The sequence below is a fragment of the Thalassophryne amazonica genome, chromosome 20, assembly GCF_902500255.1.
Source record: "Thalassophryne amazonica chromosome 20, fThaAma1.1, whole genome shotgun sequence".
Classification (NCBI taxonomy): Eukaryota; Metazoa; Chordata; class Actinopteri; order Batrachoidiformes; family Batrachoididae; genus Thalassophryne; species Thalassophryne amazonica.
The window spans coordinates 50,638,908-50,660,798 of record NC_047122.1 but is presented as its reverse complement, the minus strand read 5'-3'; the positions used below and the strand labels follow the sequence as shown (position 1 = coordinate 50,660,798).

Genomic DNA, 21,891 nt, shown 5'->3' with positions numbered 1-21,891 from the left:
AAAACACGACCATAATTAAGAGACTAAAGACAACAGCTCTGTGCCCTACGCCAAACTTTATGCTCAGATTATGACGTGTAAATAAGCTGGAGTTGGACACAAACCAAATGCACTTACACTATGTGCTTTAGGCTGTCACCATCACAACAGGCCCTTAAAGAAAACGTAACTGATGTGATTAGACAGTGGTTAAAAGAATAACTGGAAACCTCCACAGTGCCCAGACATGCATACTACTGTACCCCTGGTATTGTGTTGGTGTAAAGGTGTTCACTTTATTTGAACAAAAAGGAGCTCAGCTGATTTGAGTGCAAACACACACACCTCCATCTCCATCATCTGATCCTCTGTAGCTGGGCTCTTTTAGCATGTCCAATTCTGCTAGCATGCGTACATACAGAGGACTCTGCTTGAAGCTCGGGTAGTAACGTTCATCACGCAGCATCATGTCGTACACCTGAAGTAAAGCAGGAGTGAAACAGTTTTTTAACAGTTCTACGACAAAAAAAAAAAAAAAAAAAATTGACAAAGTCTAAATATTTAAACACACTAAAACAGATGCAAATACATTAAATAACCTTCCTCCAAGTACTGACATGCTGGGAAAAAAAAATCCCTTGATACAATCTAAACTGTTAAAAAGAGTTAGTACCTTTCTTTGGATTTCATCAAATATTTCTGGTGTGGGATCGTCTTTCTGCAGCTTCTCCCCTAATTTCATCAATGACATTTCGTCCCACATGCACTCTAGGGGATGCTGATGACACAAGAATTTCATTTCTTATTTTCCATCTCTATCCATGTAGTTACAAGAAAAAAAGGTCTTTAAACGCTGCTTTTAATCTAAAAAATACCTGATTTAAGAAAGCCATGTAATAGCCTGCCTACCTTTTCAGAGAGATACTGTTCATACACCCCAAGTGCAGCGGCTTTCAGCAGCCCCTTGGTGGTGCTGGGCTGCTTCTTGCTGTCTTTCTGCCAGCACTCCATTGCCTCTAGTTGCTGCGTGCCGTCACCCTGTAGCCCTCCACAGTGAGCCAGAAGAACAGCTTCCGCCTGAGCCCCCGCTACCTGCATGAAGGTCTGGATCACAGACACACAACAAAGATCCTTCAATTCAAATAAATGTTATCACTGAACTCGACTGCTGCATGACAATGTGCCTCCGTGAATGATGTGAATCGTTTCTGGCTTCGGTCCATTGGCCGGCTTAGCTCCAATTTAAAAATAAATAAATAATGGCGGTGGCTGCAGCAGAGTCAGACTCGATTGCAAAAGAGGTTGGTGGTAAAAGTCCCAAAAAACAAAGGCATCAAAATATGGGATGATTTCAGATTGGCTCAAAACAAAAAGGTGGTTTGTACACTGTAAGCTTTTGTCAGTAAACCACAGCAGAACGAACACTTGACGAGGAAACATACAGACACAATTCTGGATAATCGACCACTAGGAACAGCACAATAAGTATGGTCTATTCACATGTATTAATATTAAATCTAAATGTTTCAACAGCTGGTCACCATTATCAGGGCAGTCTTCCCACAGCACCTCTGAAACTAGCGGACATCAGAATTTTATATATATATATATATATATATATATATATATATATATATATATATATATATATTATAATTTTTATATGGACCAATAGTGTCTGTAATAAAGTTTGATTGGTTGATTGATTAAGGTAAAGTACAGCTTTAAAACAGTGTAATCTATTATAAATTTATATAAATACGTTTAATAATGTATAACATAACATATAATAAACATTCAGATGCAGACTGAGAAGTCATGATGCACTTTGGCAAAACTCATTTACTGAAACCACCGTTTGAGGAAAATTAATTATTTAATCGACAAATCTGTATGATCGTCAACTAATAGAAAAATAGCAGTCAGTCACAGCCCAATTTAAAAGCGTTCCAAGAAGCATGCCTTAGTCGTAGTAATGTGATCTCTCTCCCCCCCTTAGCATGTAAAACTATTATCTATTAACATTTTCTGGAGATTTCTACACTTCAGATCATCTTGATTCCTGTCACAATCAATGGGCTGTACCATTCTTCACTGTTAAGAGTCTGTATACTATGAGTTCCTTGGATTTCTGTTTCTTAAACAACTGAAAATGATCCATTTTGTTGACATATTTCTTCAATTAATAGAATCTTGTAAAAGTGAGGCTTATAGAAGTAAATAAAATTACAAAATGGAGATAATAAGTCCATCTTGCAATGTTGAAGAACATATTTGATTCATTACTAAAGTAACCATGACCCTTTCTTGACACAGATCACTTCACCACAATACTCATCCTAACTCCATGATTATGTTTTGAGTTTTACCGCCTGCAAACTGGGGTGTCGCATACTCAGTCAGTTGGTTGAAAGTAAATACTACTTCAAATAGTACAGATGTCCTCATAAAGGTGGGCTGCCTATTCTCCCACAGCAGATGTGATGTAATGTGGCTTTTAATGTGCCGACAATTAGTTCAGAGAAACCTACAAAACACACCATTGCAGGTGGCCCTTTTAAAACACTCTGACAAGGGTCGTATAATTGTGAAAATAAGTTCTGTAATTTCCGCACTATAAGCTGCTACTTTTTCACCACGCTTTGAACACTGGGCTTAAAACAATGATGGTGGCTAATTTATGGAGTTTTTATAGGCTTTCTCACAAGTCAAAATACATCAATTGATGCTGTCCATTAATGGCTGAAAGCTGCGGTCCTCATGTGGCGTAAATTCACACACACAATAATATAAAGTATAGCTGTTAGTTTTAGTGGATTCATCAACACGTCCTGAAGAAAACAACGTCTGAAAATATTTAATTCCTTGCTGTTGCTGAAGAAAAGTCCCTCTGGCACTTTGCCCTACAGCCCCCCCCCCGGTCTCTGTCTTTTGTTGAAAAAAGTCACAGCGCCTCATTCACATCTCATTACCATAGACACCAGGCGATCCTGGCTGTACGCGATGGAATTATCTCATGATCCACAATGAAAAAGAAACAAAAAAAGTTAAAATTACTCAGTTCTCCGTGTGGAGCAGAGACTCACGCAACACCGTGAGCGCGCTGGAGACGTGCTCGTCAGAAAACAAAACATTTACAGTACGTAAGTTAAAAATCTAATGTCTTTCTGTGTAAATACCTCATGTTGCAATATGGAAACCTGCGGCTTATAGACAAGTGTGCCCTATTTATGCCCAATTTCTTTTTTCTTTTTAAAATTGGTGGGTGCAGCTTTATTCTGGTGCGCTCTATAGTCTGGAAATCACGGTACTCAAATAACGATACGATTATGAATGTGATTGGAAGAAATGTCAAAGACAAAGATCTGTAGGGGAAGTGAGGTTGCATGATGAGCATTACCCATGAAGAACTGCAGGGCTATGTTGTGCACAAGGATGTGTTCCAGTGGAATAACACACAGCTTGCCAAAGTTAGCTGCCAGCTTCAAGGCATCCACCTCCTACATAACACAGGAGACCAGGATAAGTCAAGTGCACGAGACACTGCAGGAATGATTAAACAGCCCATCTGCTGGAGTCCAAAGGACAAAAAATTTGCAACTTGACTTCGAGCAAATACACCGGATAGTTGTAGAGACAGGACCTGATCATCACGCTGGCAAACATGACCCGGCAACAATCAAACACCATTTCATGAATATCGTGTTGTATTTGGACTAGTAAACTATAAGCCACAGCTGGCATTTTATTACCTTGCCAGAGTGTAGTCTCTGGATCCTTGTCTCACACACCTTCTTCACAAACAGAAGACTGTTAATCTGGTTCTTAATCACATTGATGTCTAGAAACAAAACATGTCAGGAGGTGAGTAAGGCATGGAGTTTAAGTTTAGACATACGTAAAACTAAGAATGAAGCCTTTAAGCTCACTACTTCCACACTGTGTGTGTTTGCATGCAAGAGGTAACAATGACATACTGCTTTTCTTTTTCTTGGACCATGAGTTAGTGAAATCAGTTGGCACCGTGTTTGGAATGGAAACCCGCAGGCGACTGTCTCACCATATCACGATAGCCCGTCCCTTCTGCATACAATTGAGGAAATGTGGGCACCCACCATCTCCAGCAGTGTCCAATGAGCGGAGGTACTGCAGCTCCTCCAGCACTTTGTCCTTCACAGCTTCCAGCTCTGAAGGTTTGTCCGTCAGCTTCAAGATGTTCATGAAGGCTTCATAATTGCAGCTGGAATCACGTAGCTATGCACAAACGTGCAAAAAACAGTTGATACCCAACGCATACAGGCGCCAAACAATGTTTCGGCCCAATTTTAAGCTTTCAAATATTCAGATTCTGCCGGATCTCACCATCCAGATGACAAACTGGTTGATGTAATCTGGGTCGCTCAGCTGATTGATCAAAGGAAACAGCACGCCGCGTGCAAGTACCTCCTAAAAATGTCATAGTGCATTCCAGTTACATATACAAGAACTGCAACAACAAATGTAGTGTCAGTTATTAGTGTAGCACAGCCGGTCCTGTTGTTGAAAACAACACTCTAGGTGTGGCTGGTGATTAAACAGTGAATTAACAACACACTCAATTTCTCCTATGAATGAGCGTCAACTGTGTGTCTCAGCACAACAGGGCAGTGCAGTCTCGTTTGAACGCCTGCGTGATATCGTGGGATTTGACGGCACGAACATGGGAGAGACTAATCCCCGGGGGGAGTGTGGGAATTTCAGCACAAACCAATCGGCCAAGCTCAGTAAACTTAAAAGCATACATGCTGCCACCTAGCAGATGCGCCAGCTGAAGACGTGCAGGTTTAAAATGGTTTCCGCTGAAACTCCCAACTTCGGAACAGTTTGTGCCGACACTCCCACAGTCCACCCGGGGATTAGTCTCTCCCCACAAACAGCATCACTTCTAACGGAAAGATTGTGTACTGTTTTGTTTTCGGCTGCCATCACCGAAGCAGTCGCAAAAAGTGCTGGTTTTTTTTTTTTGGTTCCCACTGGAGAAGGGAAGACGAGCCAAATGGGAGCGGTCGTGTCGGTAAATGTTAGCCTACATAGCTAAGCAGAGTAGCTGCGTTCTCTCGCCTGCACCACCACCTCAACACCTTTGAGCTCTGGGTCATAAACAAACTGCAACACATGTCCAAGTTCCACTGCATCCTCACTTTTTCTTTGTATTTTTACTTTGTTTGCTGTGTAATTTGCACAAAAACTCGGAGAAAGTGCCACGTCTCTGCTGGGGACATACGAGGGCTGTCCCCAGATGTAGAAAAATTGCATCATATGCGTCATATTTTACCCCTTTAGGGCCTGCCCTCAAACGAGACTGTGGTGACCAATTAAATCACATGAGGATTCAACATACACTCAAAGTGTGATTGGTTGTGCTCACCCTTAAGAAGTATCTCATGTTCTTGTTGTGGAAATCTCCAGGAGGTAGTAACAAATACAAAAGCAACTCACACAAATCTCGAAGGAAGCCTAACACACACACACACACACACACACACACACACACACACACACACACACACACACACACACACACACACACACACACACACACACACGTGTTGAGGTTTCACACTGAGTTTCCAACAGAAACAAATTAGTGGAAATAATTCTTCGCGTGAAATTACATGTACCTTCTTCATCTTTATGCGAAGTACAGACAACATCTCTACAAATTCTCTTTTCAATGTCCACCTCGGCCTCAAAGAAAGACTCCACCAGCTCTTCTGTTATGTCTCCTGGTCAGACAACAGTTATCCGTCATTCTCATTAGCACCAATTGCAATAAATAAATGAATCAATCAATCAATGAAACAGCTTGTTTTAAGAGAACATGTCCTTGTATACATGTCTTTGTATGAAAGCGTACTTTGCTTGTCCTCTCTGTCACCGAGGCGATCCTGGGCTTTTCGAAAGACACGTAAATGGGTGGCAAAATCATCCACCAGGCGAGTGGTGAAATAAGGCTGCCAGTCCACCTCTTTAGACCTTGACAAACACACACACACGCACAGAAAAAAGTAAACATACAGAGCTTTGCAGCCTTGCAGAATACTTTCATTATTTAAGCAGGAACCACAGAGTGATTGCTGCTGCAACGTGACTCGTCAGATTGTGACGGTGCGTGTCTGGTACCGTGTGGAAAACTGCACGAGTGCATTCTGAAGTGTTTGTCGGATCTCCAATAAGAAAGACTCATCCTCGCTCAGAGTGTAGTACCAGTACTGGATGTAGTCTCTCAGAGCAAACTGGATCACCTACAGTGAGAGAAAGAAGGGAGCAAATAAAATCAGCACAAAACAAAACAAAACAAAAAAAACAGTGAGATGAAAATGAGGGGGTGAAAAGAAGAGAACTGTTTGGCGAAAGGAATTAAGCAAACACTGCAACATACAGCTTAAAAAATGGTAAGAAAAGGAAATCTGTCAGCAAGTACAAACAAGCAGGAGACAAACTGACGGGATGATTAGGAAGAAAGCTCAACTTAATAAATCATTCAGCTGTAAGAGGATACACCAACAATGAACAGAGCAAATCAGGCCAACAACTGAATCAATGTAACACCACTGATGTGCAGCTGCTGCTAAAAACAACCATTCTCATGTCATCAACTAAAAATAAAGACCGTGCATAACCTGGATGATGATGCCATTATTACATTAAAAAGTGGAAAAGAAAAATATTTCATGAAATATATTTAGCGTAAATGCAAAAATACTAAGACTACAAATGACCCATGTTTCCACATCACGTACATTAGGCGCAGAAAAGTTTGGATATCTTTCGGGCTTTCATGCATGTTAAATGTTTTTGTGACCTCACATTTAAAATAACTCAGTCATGATATAAATTAAATAAAAACATCACAGCCAAAATAATGGAATGCATAAATCTGAGCACCCTTTAGTATAAAACAACTAAATTGTCACTTTTACAACCAAAGTGTTTTTTTTTTTATGAAGACCAATCAGGAGTCGGATATGTGAACATTGCTTCATCACAGAATGTGCCTTGGACTTGATTTACATCAATCAATAAGAATAAGACTGGAATAAGACTGGTGAGGGAAGCCACCAAGACACACATGCCAACTCGGAGTTATATAGGCTTCTACAGATGTCACTGGAGAGACTGCACAACTTTTAAAAGGACGATGAGAAATTTCAGCTACAGTTTGCCAGAAGGAGACTTGAGCCAAGATTTGGTTTGTTTTGTTGTAAAGTCCTTTTCAATAGGATAAAGTAACATGCCAGTCAGTAATGATGGGAAGATACAAAATGCAGTGTCTTAAATATGAAGTCCCTTTACTGAGCAGCTGCATTCTTCCAATTTATGTTTCCGTGGTACTAATGCCTTGAATCTTCCATCAATACTCACATACCTGTTGTAATGGCTCGTCTATGAAACTGGAGCCAGTAAGTCTCCTGTCAATCTTTGCAGGTTTTATCTCCAGCTTCATTTCATCCAATGCCTGAAAGACACAAACAGAATGGCCACTTGAAATTAAAACAAAACAAAAATAAGTAAATTTATCTGTGTATTACACAGTTAGGTCTATACAGTATATGTGGACATAATGTGGATTTTTGTTTGTCACAACACATTAAAGCTGAAAGTGAATAATCAATATGAGCACATAGTGCAGACAATCAGCTTTAATGTGAGGGTGATTACAATCAAACTGGATGATCAGTGTTGTAAATGCAACACTTTTGATATGCAGTTTCTTATTTTTACCAAAACTGGACAACAAGCTCCTTAGCTGTTTCACGAGCAACTGTGTGCCTCATTATTTGACAGCTCATTTAATTTCATGTGATACCTAAAACAACTAAAAAATATGTCAAAGTGCAAATACAGTATGAACCTAACAGTATCTGGAAACCAGAAATTCCATTTGTGTAGGTCAAAACCTGTGCTTTCAAGCACGTTTACCTTCATTATACCAATCTGTGTGGGTGGTAAGTAAGACTGCTCGCACTTTTCCAGGTGTTTTTCTGAGTTTATTTTTCCATAGAGCAGAGTGACCGCAAATCCCCTGGAAAACAGAAGTGAGAACAGCCATAAACATTAGAGTGAGAGCGGCGCTATATATAGACAATAAGTGAATATACTCTGTTCACCCTCCAATGAAGCAGAAGATATAAAAGGCCAGGTAGAATATGGCGAAGGGTCCAAAGGTGACGAGGAACAGCACAACTCCAAGACCCCCCCATCCCCAGACAGACAGACTGGCCTGAAACAAATACGAACACAAAAGCTTCTCAGTTTTAGAATAAATGCAATAATCAAAAAGGACAAAGTCATGAAAGCACAAATTCCTTACCAAAAGTTAGAATAAGACACTAGAACATTGGCTCCTAATCCCGGTGTCGTCGACCAAACGGTCCCCCTAAAAATCTGTCCGCCCTGCTTTCACTGCGCATGCGTCATTAGCCGCAGTTCATGGATTATCACCTCATTTCTGTTTAAAACTGCACTTCGGTCATCATCTATCTCAGCGACAGATATCTAAAGCTTTTGTACAACAATCATTTCCACATGAATTCAGCATTATTTCATCACAAAAGACGAAGGAAGCGATCAGAGTGCCGCAGCTACACAAGCTGCAGCTGATGCGTTCACTGTGCGTCAGCCATTTCAAAGCGTCAGAGTATCACCTCGTTTCTCCTTAAAACGGCCTCCTTTCTGCTTAAAACTGACTTTAGAATGACTTAAGAGGTTTTACCTTGTCATCTGATGATTAATGATCCATTTGATTGCTTTGGGTGAAGAGACTCTGTCTTAGACGAGCGGCTGAGCTCCGAAATGATGCATGCGCAGTGCAGGCAGGGCGGACCAATTTTTAGGGACGGACCGTTCGGTCTGCGACACCAGGCCTCACCAACCTAATCTGCACATTTTGTATCTCTCTCTGCTCTGAAAAAAAGACAATTAGCTAATTCAGTAAACCAAAGCCAATTAAGAGCCAACATACACATGACTAAGTAAATCAGCTGTGGACTGAGCAGGCAGAGAAAAATAATTTGCAGTTTTGAGGTCCCTGAGGACTGGGATTGGGAAATGCTGCACTAAAACATAGCAAGAATGGTCAAATGTGTCAGGAGCAAGTTTATGGCTGGTCAGTTTAATATCATACCCAGGGTTCAATGCCTTACTCGAGAAAATTTGGTCAAAGTGATGAGAGTAATAGGGATTTGATCACCTGACCACCTGTGGTCTGTTGTTTAAAGCAGAAAATTTAATAGAGCACTTTTTAAATTACTCTTCTTCCTCACGAGTTCTTTAAGCCCAAAATACGATCACAGACAGAGCAACTTCATTCTTTAAAAATAAAGCAGACATAAATTAATTTTACAATTGTTTTAAGAACTTCACTAAGGTTTGCTTACTAGGTTATAGAGTCTGACTGTTTCTGCTGCCACTGATACAAACTCTTTGGGTAAATATGAAAACACCAGTAATTTATGCCATGAAAAGACATCACTGTTTGGGCTTTTTATATGCCATCTTTGTGTTTTTGCTCAGGCCTTACTTAAATTCCCCACAAATAGTAAAACTCACTTTAGCGTGAAAACATAAATAAATCAACAGATGAGAAGACAAATCACTGTTCAATGACGTCATCCATACAGCTTAAACACTCTGTTCCACACCTCAGATGTTGGCACAGGAAAATATATATATAAAAAAATAAGACATAATTGTGCAGTGTTGTACTGTTACAGACATAAAACCTGCACGTGTGTCTGTGTGGGTACACTCGTGTGTAACATTTTCCTGTCATTGTCAGTGTAGGAAGCAAAGCTCCTGTCTCCAACTAGCAACTCTTTGACCCATTCCTCTACAAAATGAGCTGAAACAATAATTATTTTAAAAAGGTTCTGTTTCATCAGGACCCAAAGCAGTTGGTGGAGGTGGTGGATACAGCAACGAGCAGCACCGGCAAGCTTTTCAACTTCACACTGCGGCTATAATACACACACAATTACAGCATGTCCTATTTTAAACATGTTTAGGTCACAGCGACCGAATCCTGGAAAGAAAGACTGAGCTAGAAGGCCAACACTTACGTCTCCAAGTCTTTTTGTTGTTGTTGTTGTTGTTTGGGGGGGGGCATTGTGCGTGGCTAATTTTTCAACAATGACGTGATTCAGTGATGCAGACAGGAGGCTGTAATGTGGCATCAGGCTGTAGTCAGCTGACTTCCAGTATGTAATAAGCTGATTAATGCCGTGTAAATCATGTCCAAAAAAACGTATTCCACAAAAGTCTGGTTCTTTGTCTCAATCCATAAGACAACTGTTTGGAATGATTCAGTACTGTAATCAGGACATCCACTCATTCAAAACAAAAACTAGCTCTATTATATACTGAATATTAAATATTTGCTGGTACTGAGTATGACGTTCTGTAAACTGTACTTGGCACTTTGAGTAGATAGATAGATACTTTATTAATCCCCTCATGGAGAAATTCAGTTGTCGAACAGTAGCAATCCGGTTTTAAAAGACAAAAAATATATAAAAGTAGTAAAAAAAAAAAAAAAAAAAAAAAAAAAGGTAACATAACTCCCCCACACACAGCTAAATCAGCGATAGTCATTGTGGGCTCGAATAGCAGCAGGAATGAAGGATCTCCTGAATCGCTCTGTCCTACACCGAACGGACAGGAAGCATTCAGATCTATTACTCCTCTGGACAGAGTCTCATGCAGAGGGTGTCTGTTGTTATTGAGGATTGCCTGCACCTTCCGCCTCATACACCTCTCCGCAGCTGTCCCCACGGTGTCCAGTGATCCCCCGATCACTGACTGGGCCCTCTTAACCAGCTTATCCAGCTTCTTGCAGTTTCTGGCAGAGATACTATTGCCCCAACACACCACAGCGAAGACAAGGACAGCCGTGACAACAGAGTGATAGAACATAGACAACTGGTTACACACATCAAATGACTTAAGCCTTCTCAGAAAAAAAAAAAAGGAGTAGGGTTCTTAAGTGTGTCCTTCAGAGGTATTTCAAATGTTACTGGCCAAATTATCAGAAAATATGGTCACATATTATTCAGAATGATTAAAACTCCAAACATATGATATACTGCACCACTGTCACTACTAGGTCATACAGACAGCATAAATTCAAGCTATTTACAAAAATATCACATTGACCATTTAGGAATTTACTTCCATTTGCACACGCAGTGGCTCCATTTTCAGAGCCCATACGTAACTGGACAAACTACTACTAATGTTAAATAATATTAAATAAAATAATAAAGTCATAGAGGTTCATTGTGGAGTAGCACAGGCAGGGGGTGGAGAAGGATTTTCTTAAAAAGACATGAAATGTTTTCAAGGCCAAGTAGAGTGTTGATCTTGTGACCAGAGGACCCTTGGTTTAAATTCTCATGAGAGTGGAAAAATCACTAACAGCCCTAATCCTCATACTGCTCCTTGTGAGGCAGCACCCTGACATTAGGCTGTCAAGAATGTCAACTTGAAGCATCACTGTAAAGGGTTGCGAGCATGAAAGTGCTATATAAGTGCAGTAACACTTACATGGGAGACTGGAGCCTAGATTTATGTAGTTCTTGTATGAAAACCTCTGTTGTACTCCACCAGTCATACTGATATACAATATATCAGTATAGGAGTTGTGCTTACGATGCTGTCGAAAAGACTGGTGATTACTACACTGCTGGTGATATCAGAACGGCCAATAAATTGCTTCTTGTCTTTTTGTATGTTAAGAAAATCAGTTTTATCACATAGAAATAAGTTGCTGTAGAAACTTGACACCCTGTGACAGACTGGTGTCCTGTCCAGGGAGACCCCGTCTCATGCCCTATGACTGCTGGGATAGGCTCCAGCCCCCCGTGATGCTTAACTGGCCTAAGCGGATGAAGATGAGTGAGCGAGTGAAAAACATTACAATAACCAGGTTTCTCGAGGGTATGTAAACTGTGTGTCCGGGCCTCAGAATGTGTCCAAACTGGCTCAACCTCTTTCCCTTGACAGGGTTAGGACTATGTGAATGCTGTCCCGTGAAGATTACTATGACAGTAAGTAAGGAGTGTCTCTTCACAGAAGAATTTCTGTACTGTCACATAGTTATTTTTAAATAAAAATGATGCCAAGCACATTGCATTTACCCAGAATTATGTGCAATAGAAATAAAACAGTTTATCTAATGCATGAAATAAAAACACCTGTCAATTTGCAAAAAGCCACAATAAAACACAGTAGCAAAACATTGTTACTGTTTACAAAGAAACAAAACCATGGAAATTTATTTCATGTACACCTACATGAACTACATGACGTACAGTAGCACATCTACTCTGTTTGCCTTTCACCTACGGGAAAGCACAGAAAAGGCAGTTGCTCAGCTGTTGGCAAGATTCACAACACATCATCAGCCTGCTGTAGTCAGTGACACTTCCTAATAAGCGACGACTGTGACAAATACACAAACATAACAAGATCATAACAATAAAACCTCCTAACATTCCAACATATGCTAAAGACGTAACCACTCACCAAACCTTTCGACAGAACAGTACAAAATTGGGTGACAACATAAAAAACAAGAACAACTACTACTGCTACAGTACAGTTGCAGTATTCTCTAGCTAAAGTTGGAACTATTATTTTACAAACATTTTAATTATTTGTAGTGCGTGTAGACAGAATGTGCGTGTTTTGCAAAACAAACTGCATGCCAGTTGCACCGAGGCAAACTGAGATGACTGAGGCGATTCCAGCAAGTAATGGCCCAGTCACACGGCACAAGACAATTCCTGAACGAAAGGAAAAAGTAAAAAAAAGTCACAATTCGTTGAGAAAAGGTGGACGAAAGAGCTTTATCACCGAACAGCCTGTAAAGCAAGAGCGCAAAAGGGATGAAAGAGAAACTTAACAAAATTGAAGCTTTACGACGCTTTACGATTTCGACGCTTTAAATGAAATGTGCCTGGAGCCACAGCTGGTGCAGTGTGTGCCTGCATCTCTGAGTTCCAGGACTCGGCACTGGGACGGAGTTCATAGCGCCTGAGTCCTGGAGAAACTGCAAACAGAAGCTGTGGAGATCTGTGCGCACGTTGGTGGAGCCACCTGCTCTGGTTCCTCGTCCAGAACAAAAGAGGGATCATCTTCATCATCAGAATCCACACTGTCTGTCGACATGCTGCGCGCTCCGTCTTGCTCCAATTAAAAAAAAAAAAAAAAAACCTCTGGTGTTCCGTGGTCACTGCTGTATCACTGTATTATGTTCTAAGCCATATATATTGATTTATAACAAAAAACTGTCAAAACAGGGAATAAATATAAGTGTAAAGATGGTTGAATATATCAGAGCAGTAAACTGATAAGTCTGTGTGAATGCTGCACATTGACTCACATGTGCGGTTATTACAGCAGCTGCAGCTGATCCACAACGTGAATTCTGTCTTCCAGAATAGCTCTTTATATCGTCATCTGAATCATCTACCTGTTGCCACATGTACATAAGTGCTGGTTTGTCATTCCTACACTCATATTGTTATATTTAATAAAAAATAATAAGCGCACGCAGCAGCTGCTGCTGCCGCTAATGCTGCATTCAAGTACCGTCGGAAATTACACAACGTTTTTGTTGTTTCAAATTCAGCAGTTGCTTGTGGCAAAATAAGTAATTGTATCCACACAAAAGATTAATTCTTGCCTATATAAGGTGCCTGAGCCCATTTAAGCTGACCCCCCACCCAGATAAAAGAAAATCCAAGCAAACAGGCTGAGTTTGCCCTGTAAATTCCAACGATACATGAACACAGCAGCAGCCTCAGTGCTCACAAACCGGCTTCTGCACTGTGTGAAAACATTCAGCCGGTTGAACGAAGTCAAACTAAACAATAACATTACAAAAACTAAACAAACGATTAAAAACAGCAAGAACTACAGTAAAACAAAACACGGATGAACTGAGGTTTTCGTTCCCCTTCGTTAAAATTTTTCAACAGTTTAAAAATCCTGCTGCAGGAACGAAGCAGCGCAAAGGTTAAACAATGCCAACGAAAGTCCAGATTTCTTGTTTCATCAAGGCTTCATTGCCCTTCATTAAGTGCCGTGTGACTGGGCCATAATGTGATTTAAGAAAATATTATATATCATGACATTATTTGCAACTGAGACTTTTTAGGCTGGGTGCAGAATTTCCTATCTGGGGAAAAACTAGTGTATATACAGCCCATTTTATTTAAAATCCACTGACGGAAAAGGATCTGCATGCAGTTCAGTTGAGTAATGAAAGTCTATTCTGACGTCAATGGTGCCAAGTGAGCAGCCAAGAATGTGGAGGCTATCAACTGGCCAGTTGGGCAATGGAGGCTAGAGATAACTGACACTGAGTCACTACAGCTTACACAGGGTTTTAAACATGAACCATCTGTCCCCAGTGATTAATACCCAAGCACACCAAGAACACACACATATTAACATTTAGGCAAACTCTACAGGCAGGACAAAGTGGACCAAGATAAAGTTGAGGGGGTTTCATCCCCCTCAAATGTATTAATTCCCAGTACTTTCCTATTTGTTCAGCAAGTTGGTATGTTGTTTACTGGAAAATGAGATAAGCTGTGTCTTCTCTATAAACAGCACTTTCAAGGCAAGTCATCATTTATTCAAAACCATTTCTTCTGCAGTTCTTCCTCACAATCATCCTTCAACAGTGATTGATCAGCACAATGACTGTATCATCATGAATCTGCATTTTCGAATACTGAAGTGACTCAAGTATTATGTGATTGATATAAGACAAGCAATTTATTCAACTGACTGGGAAAAAAAAAAATGAAGGACAAGGAATTTGAAGAGATAATAGACAGCATTATTTGCTGTGGTGGCCAAGTGGTTAGTGCGCTTGGTCTCAGTGTGGAAGGTTCCTGGTTCAAACCCCACCCCTGCCACATTTCTCCATGTAATTGTGGAGTTGCGTCAGGAAGGGCATCTCGCATAAAACCTGCGTCAAATCCTCCTTTGATCTTCTGTGGTGACCTCAAGTGAAAGACAAGGGAGCCATGGCTGCTGGAAATACTATCAATACACAGCGTATCCAACAGACAGCGCTCTAACGGCATTGTTTACAATGAGGTCAAGCATGGTTGGGACTCCCATCATCCCTTGGTCACATTAGCTATAAGAGAGATACAAAGCAACAAGCTGGAATTCATTTTTAATCAGAGTGGGCATTTTACAGGGACAATTCATCACTATGCCTAGGCATGTCAGGATAATCAACATATCGACATTCTGCTGGTCTCGATATATATCGCCCTTTACATGCACGTTTGTTGTCGCCAACATTCCAGAAAGTTGCGCTGCTTCTTTTATTCCCTGCCATCTGCAGGAGGTAGGGAATGGGCTCAGCAGAAGGTGTTTTTGCCTCATTAACCCTCGTTGTGGGTTAATGAGGCAAAAACGCCTTCTTGATATCTTTATCCTGAATAGCAGAGATTTAGAGGAACATAATAAAATAATTTTCACTGAAATCCATAGGGATATTGCCAAATGAAAATCACCAAATATCGCGTTCTTAACATAAAGAGCGCCACCTATGCAAAAACGCCCTAACTAAGCCACCGCTATTTATGGATATTTGGAAAGAATTTGTCCCAGTGTATCCAAATATGCATAAATGAGCAAGGCTTATTCAGGGCACAGGCCCTGGGAGAGTCCCAAATGTAGCCCAAAATGCCAAAAGTTGTGACTTGAAGTGCCACCTATAGACGGCACCCTCAGTTAGCCTTGAAAAATATAACGCTAAATAGGAGAACTCCATCCATACATTCATATACCATAAGATCAATGAGGCTTACTGAAGACGCACAAAGATATTCAAAGGTCAAAATCCACATTTTGACTGTCACTGCTTTGGCCCCTTTAACCCCTACCCTAAAAAGGGCCATAATTTTCCACCTGAAGGGATTTTTGGATAAAAAAAAAAACAAACAACAAAAAAAAAAAACTTAATTTTTGTCCGTTTGGACAATACTTCTTCCCCTAAAAAAAACTTCAGTGGCCTACTGAAACATGATATGTCACCACCCATTTCAAAGGTACAGAATTCGGCTCTTAAAACATCAAGAATCAACTGCATTTCTTTGTCAGACAGGTTTGTTAATGAAATGATGTGAAACATTGCCATTTTTTGTATGTATACATTCGGCAGATATAATTATAATTGTATCAAAAGTGTGTTACTCTCTAATATCGGTATCATACCCCCCATCCATCTAGGTCGGACTCTAGTCATTTTCTTGTCTGACAGGGATTTGAACACAGGATCCTCGAGTCAAAAGCACACCACTTTTAGCTCTTGTCACAACAAGAGAGAGACGCTCCCCCACCAACTGTTATTGTACTTGATCAAAAAAAGTTTAAAAATATGATTTCACTTCACAGTAACCGAAAACATGTAAGCTTCTTCAATACATTACAACCAAATCCCATAAACACAATGTCAAGGTTGATCTTATCTCTGTGCATTCACTGAATGGTGGCAACGTAAACTTTATTTAGAAACTTTAAAAACACAACTGATTAAAAAAGACACCTTCTTTTTGTCCTTGACCTTCCCCGGGTACTTTTGTGCATGCACACAGTCGCTTATCAATGTACTAGAGATTAGCATTTGCCATTTTCCTAGCGTGACATGTAAACAAATACGCACGCACACACACACACACACTAATGTGCAAAACCAGAGAGACACGTGTGAGTAATCCTGACGGTCATTTAATGTTTCTATTTCTGTTACACATGCACATGTCTGTAAGTGTTCAGCTGCAATCCTGATCAGTGTGGCCAATGGGCAAGAGGTTAACTCAGTCCATCTAAAGCTCTCCTGCGGGAGAGCTGTAATTAATGATTGATAAATGGAGGAAAGCAGCAAGGCCAACTGGTTGGTTGGCCGAATCCAGCAGGACCACCATATCAAGTGCAACCACAACAGCTTTAAAGCACAAGTCACACTACAAGACAGGAATTACAGATAAACAAGACACTATCAGTAGTATCAGTAAATCTATGTTCTTCAAAACCTGTGCTGTGCAATTCATAACTAATCAGCCTTTAGCTACAACAAAGCAAGAAATTAACATAAGGCATAGCCACAACAGCACAAGACGGCAAACACAGTGTCTGTTAAAAAGTGTCCACATTTCACACCTAAGAATGACCCATGTTTTACATTTTTCAGAGAACTGAATCACATTAATATAAAATTGCATTTCTTCACAAAAAAGAAAAATGTTTTCATTAAACTAGATCTCTACGAGTTAATATAAAATAATTAAAAAGGTAAAGTATCTTTACCACCTTTAATGGAGTCTTTTTTTCCCCTTTTCAAACAATGCTGGTCACATTAACCCCGTACCACCTGCCTCATTTTGGCTTGTCAGTATCTCCCAAATAAAAAGTGAAATTTCCCATTGATGGGATATACAGGCTTAGAAGGGGTTATAGAACGATTAGAAATCAAGACTAATGGGCTGCACTCACCTTTAACAAGGGCGGCACCTAGAGATGGTTATCGGGAACCGGTTCTTTTTGGGCATCGTTAAGAAATGATTCGATCCATCGACATCAATAGTCTTTTTGCTTAACGATCCCCTTATTGGTCCTTCAGAGTGGTCATTGTTTTTTTGTAGGTGTTTGTCAGGAAAATGATAATTTCTCTACATTGATTACAGACCCTGCAGCGGGTCTGTAATCAAACATTTCTGCAGTGCGGCTTTGCTTTGAACCTTGAATCAATGAAGCATTGCTTCGATCTGCTACTTTGTTGGTTCTTTGTTTTATTTGGCTTTATCTTAATTTCTCCCCACTAAAACCCCAAAGAGCATATGTCTGTGAGTAATATTTACCTTTTTATGTTAAACTGACCTGTTATGGTCTTCTGAAACAGCTGATAGATGTATTTTCTAACTTAAAAACAGGGGCCGATGCTAATGGGTTAGCATATCTATAGCGTTTTCAATGTTAAAGTTAGCTTTAAGCTGATCGCATCTCAGAACGTTTGTGTACATTTGTTTTCTGTATAATAATTAATGGCTCAGCGTTTGTTGTCATAAAAGAGTCAAATGTATTACAAATTGTAATATTTTTAATTTATTTTTATTTATATATTAATAATAATAGCAACAACAACAATAACAGTAATAATAACTAATAATGCTACAATATAATTTTAGAGAAAGACACAAAAAGGACCCGATAAAACAAAACAACAGAAAAGATAAAACCAACTAACAATGAACATAAATAAATAAATACAGAAATAAATAACTGTTTCCTGTGAACACCTAGTGACTCTTACACCTCCACTTCATCCCTGTTTTATTTAAGTTTAACCCTCTGGGGTCCGAGGGCATTTTTTGGACAGTTCACTCGCCTGGCATAAATGTTTATTATTGCTGTTAACAGCTCTCCCTGCATCCCACAATCAAGTTTTATGTCTCTTTTTTTCAGGACAACCTGTGCTTTCAGAATAGATGTTTTTGTTGTGTTTTATAAGTGTAATAAAGTTTTACAATCAAAAATAGGCAAGGAAAAAATAAAGCGAAAAATAATTTTCCACACACATTTATTCAAAACACACAGCAAACTATAATAAACAACTGTTTTGACACTTTATAAAGGTAATTTGAGGTCTTGTGTGAAAGTCTGTACAACAAAAAGGTTCAAACAAACACAAATGCACATTTTGAACAATATATACAAAATGGTCTATGCGTTTTGTTGTCCATTGATATGGTAAACAGTGCTTTATGCAGAGAAAGCAACTGAGTTATACAGTAACATTCACATGCAAACTAGTGGAGCAATCCTGATAGTTACACACTCATTGTTTGAGCACGTGAGATTGTCATCAGAGGCTCTCCGTTTGCTCCTGCTTTCACTGATCGCTGTGCGTAATGGCGCAGGGTGCACTGAGTATGTACTAATAGTATGTACTCATTGGAGCTATTCAAACAGGCCAACCAGTAACATATCACTCCTGAAAATGATCTTTGGCTTTTCACATGAGGTAAAGCTGCCCTACGATTGGATTTTGGAAAACCATGTGACGGTGAACCAATTCCGATTGGACACTCACATTGCACATGTCATCACACAGCTTCTATGCGGAGTACAAAGATGGCCGATGGCTGGCAGGAAAGTCCGTGGAGTTAACTTTTCAGCAAAAAAATAAATAAATAAATAAATACAAAAAAAAAGTAAGTTTCTATCTCATATCATTAAAAAGTTATTTATAATTTAATAAAGCTTGGTCTTAGCCATCGTATACGATATAATGGCAATTTGTTTCGGTCAAATTATATTTACAATTTGTTAATTTCTTCAGTGATGTCCTCCAACTATCTGCCAAGCTAGAAAACTGCTGCATCCTAGTAAGAGCAGAATACTACTGGAATTAATTTGAATAAGGAAAGTTGGCTTTTTTCTCACCAAAATGGATGCTGCACTCACGGCAGTTTATTGTCTAGAATAGTCACAGATTGTATTTCAGAGCTTCTAGAATTCAAAAATTTTCATGCGGGTGGTGGTGGGGGGTAATTTTAGGTTTCAGCTTTTTGTGTTTTTCATCACTTTTATCCTTGAATATGTCAATCGTGAGTCACTTTTGTGTGGATTAAAGTCACTAACTGGGACTCCTGTCTTGTTGTGAGAAATGAACCAGAATCGTCCTCCGTTCTGTTCACACAGCTCCAAATGCTGTGCGGCTCTCTGCTAAGTCAAGTTAGAACGATAGAATCCAGTCGGAATTAATAACTTCAAAGCAAAACACTGTTTAAATCAAATGACACCTCTTTCTAAATGTAATACAAACAAACTGCAATCGGTCAAAACGTTTTTTCCTCCCAAAATGAGACATCCTGCGCTAACGTGCAGCAGCTGGCTGAGCTCACCTCAGAGGTATGGAGAGACATTCATGCCAAAATGTCTGAAATTAAATGCTTTTGACAAAAACTACAGATTTTATTTATTTTTTATTTATGTCCAGAGATCAAGGATCCAGTGACCAATTTAAAATGTTGACATAGAAAACCTGTAAAGCCTACTTGTAGTACACAGGAAATTCACAAGAGGTATCAATAAGGGAATCGATAAGGAATTGGATCGATAAGCAGAATTGATAAAGGCAGCGATATTGATAAAATCTTATCAATACCCATCGCTAGCTGCACCTAATGATTATTTTAATTGATTAATCTATCATTATTTTGATTAAAGTATTATTTTATTACTAGAATAATGTAACAATGATTTTATCAATATTTTATTCATTTTAAGTTTGTTTGATTTTGCGCAAATGACGGCATCTCATAAAACATCTCTGCACAGTTTTAAAATCAATGTAGGCAGCGTTGCTATTCGGTAAACATCCCATCCATTAAGTCTTAAACTAATTCCTATAAAATTTCAACTTTTGTCATTATCTTTGTCCCATTTTCTCCTGCTGCCAGTGGAAGTAAGCTTTTTTTTAATGTGTCCACGTTGAAATATGAATCACTGGCAGGGGTTTAATGTTACATTTAACAGCAGCAACAAACATGGGGACAAAATGTAAACAAGGCGGTACATTTTGATAGTTACAATACACATCGGGTATGTGAGAAAAAAGGTTTCCAATTCTTGTCCACTCAATATAATATGATAACTCCATATGGATGGACATATATTTGGTTTAATTCATTCTTATTCAGCTGATAACTGTACAGCACATGAATGAACCTGTAAATAGAAAATGTATCATTGTTAAAATAACAATATATATATAAATATTGTGAGCATTCATTATTCAGGAATGTGGGGTGGGCAAAAAGAAAAACATTTAAAAAATAAATAAAGAACGTCCCAGGAGTTCTTGGCTCAAGCTTGTCAGAGAGCATGAGTCACTTAAATCAGATGAAAGAACACTCAGTTGTCTAACAAACATAAATGTGAATCTGTCTATCAGGCTAAACACTGCACTTGATGTAAGCCAAACATTACACACCAACTTGAGCTTGACCATGAAGCATGGTGGTGTGTTGGCAACATGCCGTGGGGACACTTTTTTTTTGCTACAGGGCATCAGAGGTTTGTTAGGACAAAATAAATGGAGCAAAATCCCAGAGAATCCTCTGCTGCAAGAAATCTGTGGTTTATGAGGTTTGTTTTTCAGAAAGAGAACACTACAACATTTATGCCCTGGAGTGGCCCAGTCATGGTCCAGATCTCAACTGTACTGGGAATTTGTTGCTGGACTTTGAAAGAAAAGGCTGACATAGCAAGTGTCAGCCAGTCTCTAGCAACTTTGCAGATATCCATAACAAAGAGAGGATTAATTAAAAAGAATGTAACAAATCTGATCACAAGACAACCTCATGCACATACATGATTCACCACAGACTGAAAACTAGTGCAGACAAACACTGCAACATTTTATAGAAAGCTTTTGTCAAACTCAAGTATTTTAGCTGTGTATTTAAGAATAAGAAGAAATTTATTAATCCCGAAGCAAATTGTTTATTTTATTGTTTATTTTAGCACCTATGTAAAATAGCACACAGTCAAACCCTTACTTAATTTGTTGGAGGGAAACAGAGGTTTGTTTGAGTCACATGCAACTCAGACAAGTAGGGCAGGACTGACCATTGTTTATTGCAAGATGTCACTGCTTTATCCAGAGATGCCCGCCTGTAGAAAAGAGGCTCAAGGCTCACTGCGAAAATTTATGAATCGGAATTACTGACTCCTTTCACTTAAAGTATTTGTTTCTTTGTTTGTTAATATTTTACAGTCATTTATTCTCTGCTTATGGGGCTATTCCACAGAGCACTGTTACTTCCCATTCCATCCCGA

The 21,891-nt window shown here is 39.4% G+C and overlaps 1 protein-coding gene across 1 annotated transcript in view; it reads right to left on the bottom strand.

Moving 5' to 3' along the window:
- snx13 (sorting nexin 13) overlaps positions 1-21,891 on the bottom strand; it is a 67,121-nt gene that overhangs the window by 42,814 nt on the left and 2,416 nt on the right. The window contains 11 exon segments of the mRNA XM_034160705.1: positions 3,380-3,479; positions 3,732-3,820; positions 4,095-4,233; positions 4,342-4,425; positions 5,387-5,475; positions 5,640-5,744; positions 5,876-5,994; positions 6,142-6,263; positions 7,388-7,477; positions 7,942-8,044; positions 8,130-8,242. Coding sequence (XP_034016596.1) covers positions 3,380-3,479; positions 3,732-3,820; positions 4,095-4,233; positions 4,342-4,425; positions 5,387-5,475; positions 5,640-5,744; positions 5,876-5,994; positions 6,142-6,263; positions 7,388-7,477; positions 7,942-8,044; positions 8,130-8,242 — 1,153 coding nt within the window.